The sequence below is a fragment of the Artibeus jamaicensis genome, unplaced genomic scaffold (genome assembly GCF_021234435.1).
Source record: "Artibeus jamaicensis isolate MK-2021 breed Jamaican fruit bat unplaced genomic scaffold, CSHL_Jam_final contig_755, whole genome shotgun sequence".
Lineage (NCBI taxonomy): Eukaryota > Metazoa > Chordata > Mammalia > Chiroptera > Phyllostomidae > Artibeus > Artibeus jamaicensis.
The window spans coordinates 1,666,751-1,684,597 of record NW_026521950.1 but is presented as its reverse complement, the minus strand read 5'-3'; the positions used below and the strand labels follow the sequence as shown (position 1 = coordinate 1,684,597).

At 59.9% G+C, this 17,847-nt stretch overlaps 1 protein-coding gene and 1 long non-coding RNA gene across 5 annotated transcripts; one reads left to right on the top strand and one right to left on the bottom strand.

The window, feature by feature from the left end:
- Window positions 1–4: 4 nt before the first annotated feature.
- On the bottom strand, window positions 5–2,590 carry LOC128628430 (uncharacterized). The gene is made up of 2 exons (XR_008392812.1): window positions 2,388–2,590; window positions 5–756 (listed from the first exon to the last, which is right to left on the bottom strand). It is a non-coding gene; the product is annotated as an uncharacterized LOC128628430 (long non-coding RNA).
- A 3,375-nt stretch (window positions 2,591–5,965) lies between these two features.
- Window positions 5,966–14,457, top strand: POP4 (POP4 homolog, ribonuclease P/MRP subunit). Of its 4 annotated transcripts, none has more exons than XM_037145046.2 (8): window positions 5,966–6,188; window positions 7,737–7,789; window positions 9,208–9,431; window positions 10,943–11,020; window positions 11,176–11,237; window positions 12,376–12,477; window positions 12,985–13,117; window positions 14,320–14,457. In XM_037145046.2, exons 1-8 carry the CDS (start codon window positions 6,044–6,046, stop codon window positions 14,447–14,449), a joined length of 927 nt encoding a protein of 308 aa, XP_037000941.2. In that variant the 5' UTR covers window positions 5,966–6,043; the 3' UTR covers window positions 14,450–14,457. The 4 variants fall into 4 exon arrangements, with proteins under 4 accessions (XP_037000941.2, XP_037000951.2, XP_037000984.2 ...); XM_037145056.2 differs by having other exon boundaries at window positions 14,297–14,445; XM_053672232.1 differs by lacking the exon at window positions 5,966–6,188 and adding an exon at window positions 6,260–6,696.
- The last annotated feature ends 3,390 nt before the right edge of the window (window positions 14,458–17,847 follow it).

Below are 17,847 nucleotides of genomic sequence, written 5' to 3'. Positions count from 1 at the left end.
GCCATGAAATATTCCAGCAGTTGGCTTTATTTATTAAAGAGATACATGGTGTTCAGCTACCGCGTGCGTTTTCTATAAAATAGAAACTATTGCACCAGAGACAACTCAGAGGCTTGGTCTTCCTGGTGACTGCAGATGAAGTGCTCAGCTCCCCGGCAAGGCCACTGGTGAGGAGCCATAGAGGGTCCACCAGCAGACCAGTTGCGAATTCCCGGGAGACCGCCACTGAGCCACTGCAACCTGAGGCCGGCCGCCAGGTGCCCTCGCTGTGCCGCTCAGACCAGGGGAGGTGAACAATGGACCAGCTGTGTGTTGTGACTGGAGCAGACGCTGTCGGTGCCACACTGGACATTCCCTCCGTACTATTCCCCCCCCCCACTATAACTAGTGTGTCAGTTTCTACAAAAAATACGTAAATTTCCGGGGTTTCGCTTGGGGCTGGGTCAAATCCATAGATCAAGTTAAAGAGAACGAACATCTCAGCAATGCCAAGCCCTCGGGTCGGTGAGCTGGGCACGTGTGGTAGGTTCCGCCGACAGGATCCGCAGGTCGTCTTCCAGATTTTTCTCTAGGCGTCCCAAGTCTCTGAGGCCGGCGTCCCCTGCATCATTCCTCATCGAAACTTGTGACTGCTGCCAGTGTGCAGAAGCAGAACGCAGTTGGGCTTTTCCATCTTTCTCTTGCAATCTCGCCAATCTCTTTTACAAGTCCTGTGTCTTTTCCGCAGGTGCCTTAGTAGGTTTCTGCATGAAGATGCTGTGAGCAAAGAAAAAATGACGGTGCTTATTCCTTTACTAATTGTGCGCTGCCTTTTTAGTCTCCTCGTGTCTTACTTACGGCACTGCCTGCCGCCTCCCACACACGACAGCGTAGCAGTTGCGACCGTCTGACCGTCTCGTTTCTGACCTCGCGGCCAAAGGACCCCCCTTTTCACCAGCAGGTCTGAGGTTAGCGGGGTAGAAACTTTGTATCAAGCGGAGAAAATCTTTCTATCTCCGGTTTACTAAGGATTCTTAGTCATGTTGAATGTTTGAGAATTAACATCATTGATTTTCCTCCAAGGACTTGGCCAACCAGGCATCATTTTTTCCTGATCAATGTTGCTGATTAATTACCTAATTAAAGAAATGAAATAAATAAAGGAAGGGCCTCCCAGCACTGGAATGGATTTCTGTGCCTCCCATGGGTCCCTGTGTCTCTCAGGCCTGGTCCCCTGCCCAGGATTTTGCGCTACCACAGGGGGACGAAGCAGGGGTCCCCCCAACCCTGTCGGCCTGAGTAGGAAATCCATTCTCCCAGCTGAGAGGAGACAGAGGAGTGAGGAAAAGGGAAAACAGCTTCCTCCTGCCAGGTGCACCCAGGGCTCTACACTCGCCAGGCGGAGCTGGAAGTCCAGGTTTTCCCTGTGAAGGCAAGAGGATGAACTCCAGCCCGTGTGTGGTCAGTCGGCTCCCCCTTCCTGTCCTCCCGGCCCCCAGGGGAGGGGGAGGAGCCCCCAGGACTCCTGGGTCAGGGCTGCCTGCCAGGTGCCACGTGGCAGGACTTCTTTGTGACCCTCAGGAGGGGTATTTGCATTTGAAAATGAGGCTGCGGAAAGCAGCCCCCTGCTGAAAGAATGACTCTCCCACGTCGGAACCGCAGGAGCCCTGGTCCCCGGCGCAGGAGTTGGCCTGTGGCTGCAGGTTGGGGACAAACCACAGGGGCTGCTTGGGGGCCACCGCTCCTGCCCCAGCACGAGGCAGCCCCTCCGTGGCTCCCAGGGGTTTCGGACGTTCGTCCTCGCGAGCCTGGGCGTCTGTGCACCGTGGGTGCGGAGGACGGCAGGCAGCACTGTAATGACAGTGAGCACTCGCTGCCCCCCTCCCCGCCCCCGGTCCTGGCCACCCCGCCTCTCCACCACAAGCTCTGCTGTCCCTCGATGAGGAGGGAGAAGAGCAATCAAGTGGCTCCTGACCCCTATGTCACGGATAAATGTCACCAGATACTCTCTAACGTAAAAAATAAATAAAGCTTAATTGGTAGCAATCTCGCTAAGTAACTTCGGCTCTCGCTGCTTCAGTCCCTGCCGCAAACACAGAGAGGGACACCTGCCACACGGCACGAGCTCCGGTCAATACCTCGCTGCCCAGCGCTGAATTATTTACTTGGCCGGGACGACTGTCGCTTTCCCTGGCAATATAACAAGGTCACCGGGCAGAAAATCATTTCACAGTAAAAGGGAAAAGGCGCCTCGAAAAGCAAACAAACCACCAGCAGTGGGAGCCACCCCTCACCTTTCCGGGACCGAAAGGCCACAGGCCACCTGCCAATCGCCCTCACTGCCCCCTCGGTGCCGCGCAGTCAATTTCTGAATGTCACCGACACTCAGGCCTCTTGCCCAGACTCACAATTGCTCTCCCTTTAGCCTCTCTCTTCCCTATCACATTCCAACTGCCCGACTCTGTGACCGTTCCTTCCGGCGGGGAAAGGCATTCTTGGAAACCCAAGCCGGCTGTGGACAGAGAACTGCCCCGACCCCCTGAGGGCCTGGATTTTAGTGCCTAGGGCTGCGGTTCCGGGAAGTGGCAGGTTTTACAGCCCCGAAGGGAAGGGCTCAGGGGCTCAGGAGGGGGAGGAGGTGGTGCGGAGGCCGCAGGTTCAGCGCTTGTGTTGGGGCGCCACCTCCCGCCTGCCTTGGGTGTCCCACTGTGGACGGCTGCCAGCTTTTGAGTCTGCCCTCCCTGGGGATGAGAGCAAGCCAACAATGACAAATGCCAGTGGGACCTGTCACAGTCTGAACCCCCAGTGAATACTGGAGCCAGGTCCTCTTTGGCATCAAGGAAACTTATTACGGGAAAAAGTTTTCAGGCAGACTCAGCCTTCGTCGAAACTGCCAGTGCGCCCAGCAGTCGACGCCCCCAGCCACCTCCTCCCTCCCCTCCCCCACCCCTGCCGCCCCCCCTCCCCGTGTCGGCTGGCTGCTGCCCCCCTCTCTGCTCCTGTGGGGAAGGCATCCGGGCAACCCCCCAGCCAGCGCTGCTTGGAAGACAGAGGTCATAGGCACCGGGCATATATTAGAGATGCGTGTTCCGCCCAGTCCCCTCCCCAGGGCTCCAGGGGGCCCCCACTGAGTCCAAAGACCCTAGAGACAGAGAAGAGCCACCCAGAGCCCACAGAGGGGGCTGCGGCCCAGCCCGGGCCCTGGCTGCTCTGCAGACCAGCGCCGGACAAACTGGGGCCGGTCCCGTAGCTGCACTGATGGGTGGGGAGGGAGCCCCCCAAATGAAGTCACCCGTGGGTCCGCGAAGGTGGAAAACGTTCCAGAGCCAGCCTGGGCATGGTGCTGCTCTCAACTGGCAATGCGTGCAGCCCAGCTTGTCAGCCGCCCAGAGCCCCTCCGAGGGCTCCCAGCTGCAGGGAGCAGCCCTAGGGCCCAGACACGGGGCTGCAGGCAGGAGGCAGGGAGCCGTCCCGTGGCTCCCTTCATCTCATGAGCAGGACACTGGGGCCCAGAGAGGCCTGGGGCTTGTAGGAGATGAGTAGCTGTTTACCAGGTGAGGACAGGTGTGCGGGGTCAGGGGACAAGTCCTCAGGAGTCATGAAAATGCCAAGTCTGAGCAGAGGCGCTCGCCTTCCCAGGAACCACTAACTGTGGCCTCTTCCCATCTCTGCTGCAAGGCCTTGTCCTTCCGCCCATTTTTGTCCGTCTTTCCCTCTGAAGCAGTTGACTCGGTTATAACAGTATTTTAAAAGCCCTGTCTTCCTGCTGAAACGTCTGGGTCACCAATGGCTAGGTAGTGACCTCTGTTCTGTTGCCGATGGGCCACAGTTCCCGTCTCTTTCTGTGCTTCACAGACGGCGATTTTCCCAGCGTTAAGCCAGCTGTTGCACATGAAAGGGGAGCCCGGGAAAACTGAAAGGGGCCTCCACCTCCCGGAGGGGACAGCTTTCCCTGTCAGGCCGTTCAGCTGAGGCCTGACCTCCTCATTGAATCAGGTTTTCCCATAGTTCCAAGACCCCTCTCTGGCTTCAGATATCTGTCCCCTGGCCCCAGTGGGGCTGTGGGAATCACACACCACAAAGCCAGGTCTCTCTGCGTCGCCGCCCTGCCCCAGTGCCGCTGCATTCTCCCTCCCTCTTCCCCACGTCGTGGGCCCAAGCGGACCCACTGGCACGCAAGTACACAGCTCACGGCCCGGCACTGGTGGCTGCTTCCCCAAAGCCGCGCTTGGGTCAGAAGAGGGGATGGGACGTGTGGGCTGCGTACACGCACACCCCACACAGCCTGCAGTGACTTCCCTGCCACCTCTCCCAGGTCCTCGGAAACTACCCCCAACGCCCCGGGAAGGAAACCTCTCAGGACCCCGAGTGTCCTGCTTGTCCAGACACCCCATCATGAAACCAAGACCAAGCTTTCCGCAGTAGGCTCAGCTCAGAGTGAGACGCTGGGGAACTGGGGGGTCTGTTGCAGTTGTGTCTCACGCACGAGGGGTCGGGGAAGCCTCCACGAGTGGCTGGCGGGGGCCGAGTGCCGGAGAAACCTGGGGGCCGAGTGCCGGAGAACCCTGCATTTCAGAGACTGGAATTTGGCCACACACAGCAGGTGGCGTAGCATCTGCTGTTTGGAACTCCAGATGGCCGGTGTACAGCCGACTCCGAGCTCGGCGCTGCCTCTGGGGCAGGACCGCAAGGCTGCCTTCCTGGCAGCTTCAGTCCATTGATTCCTGTAGCCAGAGCGCCCAATCACTGGGCAGGACAGGGTGTGGTGGGCAGGAATGTCACTTGTCAGCACTGGCACCTTACGGCCCAGTCTCTTCTCTGTCAGAGTGATCAGCGGCATCACTGAGCCCGAGGAATGGCTCCTGGGGCCACCGTGTCTATACACCCCCCACCAGCACCACCCTCACCTCTCCTCGCCGACACGTCTGGACCAGCATACAAGTCAAGGGCAAAGCTGGGACAGGAAAATTCATAGTCTTGAGCCTCAGGGGCTGCTCCAGGATTGTGAGAATGTACATGGAGGTGGCGCTGGAGGCATCGTCTCACAGAGCCCTCCGAACCACCCCAGGGGCCGGGGCTGTTGTCACCTTGTGGTGCGACAAGGCCTCCAAGTGGTGGAAGGCAGAGCAGGCCTGCTCCTCCCCAGACGCAGCGGGTTTAGTCACTTAAAAGAAACCCGGAAGAAAAGTTTCTACATGTGCACATACAAAGCTATGTAGAGACATGTGGGTATACGTGTGTACCTATGCATATGTGTACAGCACATGTGTACACGTGAAATGTGTAAAACCATACACGACTTTTGTAACTCAGAGAATTACAACTTTCCCCAAAGACAAAGCCCTCCCTGTCCCCATGGCAGGTTTGCTGAAATTCTTTCAGGGTCATGACCTTCCATTAAACTTAAAGGAATGGCAGGAAGTCTCCTTGACAGGCCCCAATTTCCACTGAAATGCACTTCTTTAATGGTTGGGGCTCCATCCTCTGAGCCCATCTACGAGACTTCCCCTGAGTGCGCAGCTGGACAGCCTCGTGTCTTCGAGCAGCAATGAGGAGAAAACCCCCAAGCAGCGCAAACCGTTCGTCGTTGGATCTAAGAGCACACAGGGTTCACTGTAGAATTCTCCCACGTTCCTGGACACGTGAGGACTTCTATGCTAAACTCGTGGTTGGGGGGCGGTCACCGCCCATACCGAGGACTTCCCGTGCAACTTGCACAGAACCATTAGCGGGAAGGCACCTGTGTCCGTGTTGGAATGTTTATCATTTACAGCAATGAAAAAAGAAACAAGTTACGCGCTCCACGTGCCCTGACCCAAGTCCTGCGGTTGCCAGCCACCCCCACCCCGCCCCCCGGAACACGGGGCGGCAGAAGCTCACCGCGCAGACACGCACGCGGGCTGCCCAGCCACTCCAGCAGCGGCGCCCGCCCCCAGGCGCAAGCCAGTCGGCGCGCTCGGTGACGTCAGGGGCGGCACCGCCCACGAGCTCCGAGGGTCTGTGACCCTTCCTGCAATCCCCGGAGTGTCACTCTGTGGGCTTCGCGTGCAGCTGGAGCCCGGGGATGAGGAGAAGCCTCCCTATCACTGGCTTTGGGGACAGAGACTGCCGCGGTCCAGGGCCGCGGAAAAAGCCGGAGAGCGGTGAGGCGTGGGCGGTGCCCGTGGAGACGTCATCAGAGCGCGCCGGAAGTGGTCCCAGAATGGAGCGTAAGCGTGGCTGGGGGGCCTGAGTGCTGGTGGGGGAGTGGGCTCGCAGCGCAGTGCGAAGGGAGCTGCTTTGGGAATTGGCCCGCCTTACATCAGGGAAACTGAGGTCCAGAGGCCCTGCTGGTTTGGCCCCGTTTGTGAGCCAGGGGCGGATGCCAGAGCTGGAGGCCGGCGACCTCCGTGGTTGAGAGAGGTCAGCGGCCGCCCAGCCTGCTGCTCCGTGGACGGCCCAAGTCCGGTGGGACGCTCTGGGAGCTCCTTGGGCAGTGATACCGGTCACCCAAGGCTTTGGAGTTGAGCGGAGGCAGAGGTGCCTGGAGGAGAGAGAGCCCCGGGAGCAGTCGTAGGCAGGCAACTTAGACACCCTGGCTTTGCATGGGGTTCTGAGTTCCCCCCTTGCCGGTCCCCCTTGCCAGTGCGATCAAGTTAGGCATCTCAGTGTACCCGAGCTTCTAGTTTCTCACGTGCATACGAGAGATAGTAACTACGTTAAAGGATTGTTCAGAAGGTATAATGAGATAAAACATGTGTAGCTTTTGAGGAGGGACGTGGCAAGTAATGAGTGCTCAATAGCCGGTACATGTGCGTTGTTACGGAAAAGACTCCCCATTCTGGGCACTTGTGACAGGTGACGCAGTCATTCCTGGGGCTCTGGGCGGGGCAAGGGTTCTCTACAAACCCGTTGTAATCCCCGTCTTACATTTGAGGGAGAACCAGACCCCCTATATGAGACTTGTAACCACGTTGCTTTGCTTCATCAGATGTGTTCAGGGAGCTCGGGTGAAATTTATAGCTCGTAGTGTGAACCAGATTTTCTCATCTTCCGGCCCTTAAACCAGGCCCTTGTCTTATTCTTACTTTGGTCACATCCATACTCTGTCCCAGGTGCCACAGTTCTCTTCTTCAGACAAATTAAGTGAGAAACAGGAATGTGGGAAATTTTAGAGGTTGAAACTGTGTTGGTCAGAATATATACATATATATTTTTTTGAGCTTGTAGAAAGACCTGTTTATCAGTTTAGGATGACATCAATTATATCATACTCTCCAATTTCATAGATGTTAAACTGAAAAATAAATTTTTTAAACATCTTACAGTTCACCAGATGTAATAATCCCAACCTTCTGCATCACATAACTTTTAACGGGGTTGCTTCACTGCAAATCACGCAGCCCCTCGGGCTCCTAACCTGTGGTGGTCTAAACTAGTGCAACTTCAAGTGTGGTCTGCCGCCCTGCGGTTCCATCTGAGAACTTCCTAGACCTGCAGGATGTGGGCTCGGGGCCCCAGAATCTGCATTGTACTGAGTCTCAGGTTCCCACGCATGTCGATGTTTGGGAAGCACTGTTTTGCAGCCCAGCTTCTGGGAACCCTGTGACGGATGTGCCTGGAGAGCAGGATTAGGCTTCTAAGAAGGCTTCGAAACTACCCTTTGTACCCCGCCTCCACCTTCTCCTGTCTCTGAATGAGCATTGTCGTTTCCACAGTTTAAGAAGTCTCGGGCTTACACCCACAGGAGTCACCTTGGGTCTGTTTTCACCCCCCAGGTGCAATCTACCACTCCCTCTCTCAGAAAGAGGCCAAAGAGCTTGATGTTCAGGTAAGGTGCTTGGCAGGGAGTCTGGAGCACTGGGGGTGATGACGGAGACGGCTTGGTGGCTTCACTCTAGCTCTGCCTTAAGTGTCCTTTCTGGCGTCTTCTTCCCCATCCTCCCAGTGGGTGTGTTAGGCTCACCAGGGTCTGTTGTTCTGGTGACCTATCTCCAAATGCGGGTCTCCTCTCCCGACGTGCCAAAGTCAGGCTTGGCGAGCTGGGACTTCCTGACCTGTGTCATCGCCTGCTGTGTAGGGGGTGCCAGGCTATGTCCGCCTGGAGCCTGCCCTGGTGGACAGTGTCATTTGACCTGGTCCCTGTGCCCCGTTCACCCCCCAAAAGGGCAGGCAAGTCACATTTTGTGAGATGTATAGGGTGTGTCTGCATGTGGCTGTGACAGAAGTCACACCGGTGACTGACCTGTGAGGAGGGAGATGCCTTGACATCAAGATTTCAGAAGATTGATAGGCCTTTGTTTGGCTTCTCCATGGAGGGGCCACTTAGGGGGCTGAGACGGCACAGTCATTGTTCTCTTACAGCGACACTAGTGATGATGGTGGATTTTGGGTCACCCTACTGTGCGCTGCTTGAACACTATGTGTGTCTCATAGTCACCACAAACATGTCACCCTCAGGGTGCTCACAGCCTGCTTAGGTCCAGGATGTGGCTTGGCCAAGAGGCAAGACCTCAGCAGACGGTGCTCCTGGGCTGGGGTGGGCTGGGGCAGAGGTCCTGGGGGAGGGCAGACGGGGGCGACTGCAGCTGGACAGGCAGAGTTGTTTGGGCCCTTGCAGAGTCACAGCTCTGACAGTCACTCTGCCCAGACGCCCTCCCTGGAAGCCTGTGCTCAGGCACGGTCACATGACGCTCTGCTGTGTGTCCGAGAGCGTGGGGAGCAGGGGCTGAGATGTGCGGACAGTTCCTCCCCCAAGCGAGGGGGGCAGCAGACTTGGAGAGTAGCCAGAGCCCACGTGAAGAGGACCGCGCCGAGGAGCTCCAAACCCCGGGGCCGGCCACCCTGGAGCCCCACCCGAGCCATCTTCCCGAGTGTTCAAACCATCTCCTCCAAGGCCAGGGCTCAGGGCCACTCTGAGCTTGCCTCCATCTGTCGTTGCAGATGAATGTCATCATTACTCATTCCCCAGCCTCCCTTCCCTGCCACAGGTCAGGGAAGTCTTTTCTTCCAAGTGCAGAGGTGGGTTTCCTCCCTTTCATCAGAATGGACCCAGAGAAGCAGGGTCGGCAGCCGGCACTGGGCCTGGCCGCCTTGTGTGCAGCCTGGGCTGGCTTGTGTGACTCTCGCATCTGGACAGCCGGGTGGAGGACACGCAGGCTGCTCCTGGCTGTGTGAGTCCCTGTCCACAGAGAGCCCGGGCCGTGCCTCACGGAGCAGTGAGCCCCCTCCCGCCTTGTCCCCATGCAGCACCCGGGCGCCCAGCGGGCCGAGGCCTTCGTGAGGGCCTTCCTGAAGCGAAGCACGCCCCGCATGAGCCAGCGCGCCCGCGAGGACCAGCTGCAGCGCAAGGCCGTGGTGTTGGAGTACTTCCCTCGCCGGAAGCGAAAGGAGGCGAAGAAGAAATCCAGGGGCCTCTCTGCCAGGCAGAGGAGGGAGCTGCGGCTCTTCGACATTAAGCCGGAGCAGCAGAGGTAGCCCGCCCCCTGCCTGCCCCCCTGCCTGCCACCCTGGCACCTGGTGCTCCTGGTCTGTGTGGGAGCTTGGGAAGCCCCTGCTCTGCTAACGGAGCCTCTCCCGCTGCCGCCACTAGGGGGCAGCCTTCCTTTACCAATCCTGACTGCGTTTGACTTTTTTTTTTTTTAAATCCTCACCTAGGACACACTGGTTTTGGTTTTGATTTTAGAGAAAAGGGAAGAAAGGAGGAAGGGAGATAAACATCAGCTGGGTGCTTCTCACACGCCCTGACCTGAATTGAATCCGGGACCTGAACCCGTGGGACCTGAACCCGTGACCTCTCAGTGACCTTTCAGTTAACCTCTGCTCTAAGGACCTAGCCACGCCAACCAGGGGTGGGTTTGGCTTCTAATGCGGAGGCTGGTGCGACTGGCTGGCTGCTGTCCTGTTGCCGGTGGCAACAGGCTGTTTGTCTTTCAGCTCTTTCAGGAAAGGAGGAACTGGGATTTCTTAGCATGTGTCTCTTTATAGCTTTTAATAGCACCAGGCAGAATGACCCACTGGGGTTTTATTGCCGCAGACGGTGCTGCCTACATGTTTCGGAAGCTTGTGAGAGAGACAGGCGGCTCTTTGTGGGAGGTCCTGTCCCTCCCGCTGACACGCCGCCCTCCTCGGCCACGGCGAGTGTCCCTTAGCGCCGTCTGCAGACTTGTGCCCAGAGTTTTCACCAGAGAACCGCCCGCATCCACTGGACAACTTCTGCACTTTGTCCGTGGTGCCTCGGGACATTGGCTGGGCTTCGGGTACAGGAGGGGCTGCTGCCGGCCCAGGTGTGCCGGGCAGTGCCCCTGTCGGCAGGGCCCCCTTCGGGTTGGAGCTCCAGGTTCTTGTTTCTCTGCCCCGCAGTTCCACGTACGTGGCTTCCCCACAAGGCTCCAGGCCCCATAATGGGGGCCGCAAAGGAAAGCCGTAGGGTCCTCCCATCCGTGCCCCTCCCTCGGCCCCACCACCTGCTCAGTCACTGTCCAGGCAGACCTGTCCCCCCGACGGGGCCTGTGCTACCACCAGCGTCTCCTGTCTGGCAGGGCCCACTCAGGTCGGCTGTCTGCAGTGCGGCGCCGCAGAGGAGCCGCAGCTCTGACAGGAGGGACACCTGTTCCTCTCTGAAGAGAAGCCCAGCTGAGCCCGGTGCTGGGCTGGTGTGGACTTGCCGCCCCAGCATCTGTAGATATGCCTCGTAGTGTCAGATGGCTGCCTGAGCTCCGGCTGTCACAGCTGCGTCCAGCCGGCAGGGAGGATGGGGGCAGAGGAAGGCATGCCTTCCTCCCCTGGTTAGCGGAAACACAGCCTCCAGAAGGCTCCACAGTGAGGAAACAGGTCGGAGAAGCGGAAGCGCCTGTGACTGGAGAGAGGCTGTCCAGCCTCCAGGGACCCCGGGTCACCCAGGCCATGCAGCCAGGCTCTGCACTTTGGACGTGGTCGTCCCCAGCTCCTGCCTGACTTGCTACCTTTTTTCACTGTGACACAGATACAGCAACTTTCTCCCTCTGCACGAACTCTGGAAACAGTACATCCGGGACCTGTGCAACGGCCTCAAGCCAGACACGTGAGTTGCGTTTCTGCAGCCCTGCCCTTCGGGGCGGAAGCCTCGCCTTGTGGTCACTGTTGGCGTGGCCTGAGCAGCCAGCTCCCCGTGCCGTCGGCCGCCCCCTCAGCAGGGCTCCGAGTAATGTCAGCAGCGGGTGTCTGTTTGCCTCGTAGGCAGCCGCAGATGATCCAGGCTAAGCTCTTAAAGGCGGACCTTCATGGTGCCATCATTTCAGGTAACCGGCGTGTGGCCGTCTGTGCCTGGCCAGTCTCTCGGACAGTAGAGCAGTGTCCTGCAGTTAAAATGTCCCCCAACTTACAGGGGTCCCCAGATCAGCGCTAGGGCAGACACAACGTAGTCACACAACATTGTCCACCTGGTCAATCTGGCCACTCACGTGCACTCACAACCATCAGTGTGCCTTCTCCGCGCGGCCCTGACAGCCACCACGGAGGGCGCGGTGGCTGCTGGCGCGCCCACAGCCTGGCACCTTGAGCAGAGGGCCCTGCCGTCCCAGCCCGTGGATTTCACTGGGGCTCTGGACGGACGTCCACACTGGCAGTTCAGGCAGAAAGCCTGGGAGTGTCCCCAGCTGCTGTCCGCCTGCCCCTGAGTCTGAGCTGCCATCGTCTTCCTGGACCACCAGGAAGCTGCTGGCCCGCCCGCTGACACCTGCTGTGTTGTGAAGGCCCCTCCCAGGTCCTCGGCCCCGGGTCTAACCACAGCGGCTTGCTCTCGGCTTCCCACTCCCGAGCATGGGCTGCGTCCCCTGCCCAGCAAGTTTGTGTTCGCAGACTGATGCCTTCCCATCCAGGTCCCCAGTCAGGTCCCTTACCCTAAGGGTCTGCAATCACCAGAGGCCCCCGTTATCCCAACCTTACTTTCTCTGTGCTGTTTTCACGATTGGGAAACACAGCTGTTTGGTGGGGCGGCCGTGGCCTCTCCCCACCGTGAGGCGCCCTCTGCCTGAGAGCAGCACCAGGACCACCCGCTCCCGGCCGTGCCCACACCTGCCTGGGCCGTGGGTCGGGTGAGGCACCACTGCCAGTGGTGGCAGCCCACCTCGGTCCCCACGCAGCCTGTGGCAGGAGCCGTCCTCACCTGAGCCGAGCCACTGGGGCGGTCATTAAACACAGTGTTCATTCAGATCCTGGATGGGGCGCGGCCCCATCCACACAGCCTACCCTTGGGCCTTGGCGCAGGACACACGTGTGACCTCTTGGTTCCCAAATCCTGCCAGAAACTCAGGCGCCTGTCAGGCCACCATGGGGGCCGCAGAGTCCTGGGCTGGGAGTCCCGTGCAGCTCGGCCCCTGCCCCCCAGGGCACCCCCAGCACCACAGGGGCTGAGCAGAGCTACCCTTTCCTCTGCAGTCACCAAATCCAAATGCCCCTCCTACGTGGGCGTCACGGGCATCCTTCTCCAGGAAACAAAGCACGTTTTCAAAATCGTCACTAAAGAGGACCGCCTGAAAGGTGCGTATCGCGCCTGCCAGTGCGGTGCCAGCGCCTCCCGGACGATGGCGGCCACCGAGCATGGACCTCCTGGGAGGACGCCGTGCGCGGGCCCTGGGCGCTGACCCTACCAGCTCCAGGAGGGCCCACGGCCACTGGGAGGTCTGGTCCTTTGATTTTTGAGCTGGTTCTTCCTGCCTCTTCCACCCATTTCCCTGTAGATTCTTTTAACCTCAGGAAGTGGGGATAGGTTTCCCACTGAGCTAAAGCCGGGGGCCCCTCTGAACGGTCCTGGGAAGGCCTGACTGCACCTCCCTGGGAGGTCCTGGTTGGGGGAGTCTGGACGGTAGGGGTAGAGGGGCAGCTGAGACTTGGGGGGCCGGCAGAGTGCCCCCCGGAGGCCGGGCCGGTGCGGTGGCCCTGGTCTCCCGGGAGCCATTTCTGGACCGCACCGAGGGAAGGGCGTCTGCAGGAGGGCGGACTCGCTGCCCGGCCGCGTCCTCACCCTTCCCTCCTGCGTGTGCCCAGTCATCCCCAAACGAGACTGCGTGTTCTCCGTGGAGACCGACGGCTTCCTCTCCTACATTTACGGGAGCAAGTTCCAGTTCCGGTCCAGCGAGCGGTCTGCGAAGAAGTTCAAAGCGAAGGGCACCATCGACCTGTGAGCGCCGGCTGCCCGCAGCGGCCAGTGAGGGTGGGAAACTCAGACCCCGGGCACCCGGCTCTCCGTGGATGAACTACGGCCGGCCAGGCCCTTTGGGGCCACCCCCGCCGGTGGGAGCGGGCCCCAAACGGCAGCTACTCATCCAGGAAGAAACACCCTGTGCTGAGTGAAGTCGGGGAGCAGGGGCTGAGCTTTTACCCAGGAGCAGAGAGACCGTGGAAGACGCCAGTCGGTGCTGCTCTGGTGATGGGGCCTGGGGCCGTGTTTCTCCCCCCGTCTTGGTGTTCCGTGGTGGCCGGGCCGTGTGTGTGAGACAATAAAATGCACCTGTAGACCTGGGCTCTGGGTCTCGGCTATGGCTCTGCTGTTCACCGGTGGGGGCCGGCCGAGCCTGTGCGGGTCCAGCCTTCTGCGCCCCAGCTCGGTGGTCCGGCACATCTAACCCTGCCCCGGCCCCCACTCTCAGACACGGCCCGGCCCTCCCACAGCCCACACGGGTGCCTGGGCCCTCTGCCAGCTCCCCCAGCCCAACTGCTGGCCCCTGAGCCCTGTCACCACGGGCTCCATGACTTGCTCAGACCGGCGCTTAGGCCCGGCCGCCCCCTCCAGTCCCAGGCGCTCTGGGGTTGCCGGGTTCCCCTTCATTTCTGCAAACGGCTGAGCCCCTCCTCCCTCTGGGGCCAGGGACAGCCTGGTGGGGGTGGCAGCGGGGGTGGGCAGGAGGGGGGGTGCCGCCTGAAGTGGGCAGGGGAGGCTCCCTGGAGGAGGGGGCTCTGCATCCCAGCAGCTGTGGGACTTCACACAGTGGTCACACCAAGGCTCAGGGCCGGGCCACAGAGCCCATGATGACTGGGGGCGTGGGGCCATGGCTGCCATTCCCAAGCCCACCGTGGTGGGCGGGGAGAGCCCCCAGGATCTGTCGGGAGAGCTCTGCTCCGTGGGCCAGGGTGTGGGACTCTTGGGGACACTCACCTTGTCCTTAAGTCTGTGGGACTCATGTCACCTCTGACCAGCGGGGCCGTGAGACTAGGCAGGGTTTCCTGGAGAGGAGCCTGCAGGGGTCCCATGACCACAGCCGGGCAGGTTGGTGGGGGGAGGGACCCGGATGGCTCCCAGCTCCTCTGAAACCCAGGCGGGCTGCTCTAGTCGCTGACGTTTGGGGACCACGGACTCCAGATGGCGTCTGCAATCTCTTCCAGCTCGGCATCTGCACGGCTTCAGACGGCGGCCTCCCAGGGCCGCGGTGGCGGGTGTGCGGCGGTTGTCACCCGGCTTGTCCCTCTGGTTCTGAAGAGTAAACAAGAATGTCCCTCAAATACCATAAATTAACTATAAAGAGCTCCCTTTCTGGACAACGGCTTTAGTTCTAATTTAGTTTGCATTTCTTAGCTATAATGCCTAATTAAGACATCTGTTAAATGTCTATAATATTAATTTAATCAAGGGGGCCCTAATAGAACTGTATGGGAATTGTCCATTTAATTAACCTCATGGGCCTTTAATGGACGTCTTAAACAGACGTCATTAACGAGAGGGGCAGACAGATTAAAATCAGTCAGTGATGTTCCCGGTCGCTTTCCCTGAGCTGTGAAGGGCGAGCATCGCCAAGGAGACAGATGCAGGGCCGGGCCGGAGTGTGGGGGCCAGCGTCCCCGGTGGGGTCCGGCCACTCTGCGTGCCGGCCAGCTTTGCCCGTAGACGGTGCTGCCCTCCTGCCCCGCGCACCTGGCTCCTGAGACAGCTCCGGGGGGAGGCGAGGGGCGGTGAGGAGGAAGGTGGAGGAGGGAGGAGGTCCTCACCGGGGACGCTCACTGCATCCCACGCTTCCACAGAAGTGCCAGCCCGGCGAGGCCGGGCCAGGACTGGCCAGGAAGAGCTGCGATGGGACTCGACGGGAAGCCGGCTGTGGGCCCCCCATCCCACCGACCAGCGCTCCCTCGAAGGCGCCAGTCCTTCCGGGGCCAGTCCTGGGCGCCCTTTGTCTCTCTCGGCCTTGCAGGCACCGGGCAGGGGTAACCCTCCCTCCCTGCCCGGTGCCTGGTGCCCTCCCGCCTCCCCGGCCACCCCTTCTCTGGGTGCTTCCCTGAGCTCTCCTGTCCTCCAAACTTGGAACTGTTCAGCCCCAAACACCGCCCCATTTATGCCCCCCCATTCATCCCTGGGGTGGGCTCCTCCTGGGCCTCGAGGGTATCCAAGACTCTTGGAAGGACAGCAGCTGCCTCTTGTCCGCAGCTCCCAACCCCCACCCGCCCACCCACCCGCCCCTGCGTCCGGCTGCTCTACCCCAGTCCAGAACCGCCGTCTGACCCTCCCGGCTGCTCTGAGTGTGTCTGGGCGGAATGGAAACTGTGGCTGCCAGCACTGCCCCCAGACATCTGATGGTGTCACACACGGAGGTGTCACTTGTCCCACAAACCCCCTCCCTGGGAATGGTCTCCATGTGTCCACTTGCCACAGCCAGAGACTTGCCCGAGGGGGAGTCTCTCTCAAGTTCACGGCCCAGCGGGTTTTTCCCTGAGTCCTGGCGGCTCCCCTTTCCGCCCATTGGAGGCATCACCTGCATGCAACACGGTGCATAGCCCCCAGCTGCACAGTGGTGTCGGTGTTTGCACACACGGCACCGTCGCCAGACTCAGAAGACACCGAGTCACAGGGCCCCTTCCTCCCCACCATTCAGACCAACTGTCCGGCCCAGGAAAGCCTGGCTCCGGTCTCTTCTGCTGCTCCTTCATCTCCTCCTTTTTGGGCTTGGTCACCACACGTGTCTCTTCCGTGTCGGCTTCTTTCCTGAGTTGTTGGTCCCTGGCGCTCACCCCGATGAGACCCGTGGTCTTCCTGCGGCGACACTGCCTTGTCCCCGAGGGGTATCTTGTCCTGTGGCTACATCTCTGTTTCTCACCTGCTATGCCCTTGATGGACGTTTGGGTGAGCTAGCAAGGATCGTGTGCACTTATTTTGGTGGCCATGTGACGTCATAGCGTTTGCAAGGTACCTCGAAGAGGAATGTCCAGGCACAGGGCGGCCGGGGCCGAGCCCCGGGGGACGGCCAACGGCTGTGGTGACGCCGATCCCGCCCACCCCAGCGTTTTCGAAGGTGGCTGCCTCTGTCTTCATTGTTCTCCTTTTCCCCTTGGCCGGGTCAGAGCGCCATGGGGAAACCTGGGACAGGAAGCAGGTGCCATGGGGGCCGGACACAGGCAAAGGACACAGACTTGGAATGACAAACAGTGGAGAGGAGTAAATATTGACACACGGAGGCGGGGCCTGGGGCGGGGCCTGGCGGCAGAGACTGGACAGGTCCCTGGCAAACGCAGCACTTCAGCACCCCAAACCCCAAATGCTCCAGAGATCCTCTTCTGAAATCAAGGTACCCAGACACCTCCTGGTTTCCTTCTTGAAAACTGTCTCCGTAACTGCTGGGCTAGAATCCTTCCCAAGGGTCCCCCATTTCAGTGGCCGGGAGACCCCGAGTCTCCAGCACACTCCTGATAAAGAAGCAGCACAGAGAACCATCGGAAGCGAGCCAACCTGGAGTCAAGTTCAAGATCTGCTCCTTACACACAGAGCAACTTTATTTCCTTCCTTCGTTTCTCCCAACGTTCCTTTTGTTTCCCTGATTCTCACCGTCTGGGAGGCAGCGGTCCCTCCAAAAGGGCTTCTTACTCAAGGAGCAGAAAAAGCCACAGCGAGACCTCACTTTTTCCACAGCTTGTGGCTTGGCTGACTCAACTGGTGCCTGTCCCTGAGTCACGAGTCTTTCCTCTTCCTGGAGGAGCGTGGCCCTCTGCCCAGGTCTCCCCCGGCCACGCCGGTCCCTGCAGGGACGCGGAGCAGCTGCGTGCTCCAGCCTGGCGGCCCCCGGGGCCTTTCTGGCGCTCCATCCGGAACGGCAGAGCTGGGGGAGGACAGGAGAAGAGACTGGGGCCTGAGTGGGCCCCGGGTCAGCAGTGAGACAAGGCTAGCAGGGGTCTCTCAGGGCCAACGACCTCTCTCCGGTTTTTTAGAATCCTGAAAGGGCCTCCCTTTCCAGGACGCCTGCTCCGCACCAGGCACAGTGGCGGATGCCAGGGTGCTGTGCGGGCCACAGGCCTTTCCCGCTCCCCGACCAGGGCCACTCACCCAAGGCGGGACCTACCTTCCCCGAGGAGCCCCCTCCTGCAGGGGGGTGGGGGTTCCGGCACTGAGGCCATCGTGGAACATGGTCCTGAAGGCTCAGCTCAGAGCCCCCTCCGACCTCCCAGGTGACAAAGAGTATGTCCACCTGGGGAGGCATTTCCCAGAGCCTCAATGTCCCAACTGACCTCCATGGTTAGGGCTCTGGGCTTGAGGGGCCTGGTCCCTTCTCCATAAGGTACAGAGGCCTGGCTCCCATCAGGACTCGTAAATTCGTGTGTTTCTTCACCAAAAGGGGCGTAAGTGGGGAAACCGAGGAGAGAGACGCCACAGAGAGTGGCGGGGACCGCAGCCAGTGGGAGGACACGCGCCCCACGCACTGGGCACAGCGGCGCCTGCAGGTTTAAAGAAGCCAGAGGTCTCGATTTCCATGTGAGCTCCCCCTCCGTGAAATGCTGGCAACACATTTTATGGAGGAAGGTTTTAAGTGCCGTTGTGAGGCTGCGGCGTCTGCTGGCTGCTCCGTGTACGCTGTCTGCTGTGGACAGTGAGGGTGGCAGCAGTGAAGGTGGTGGAGGCCCGGAGGTGTCACTGCTGGAGCGTGTGCCTCCGAG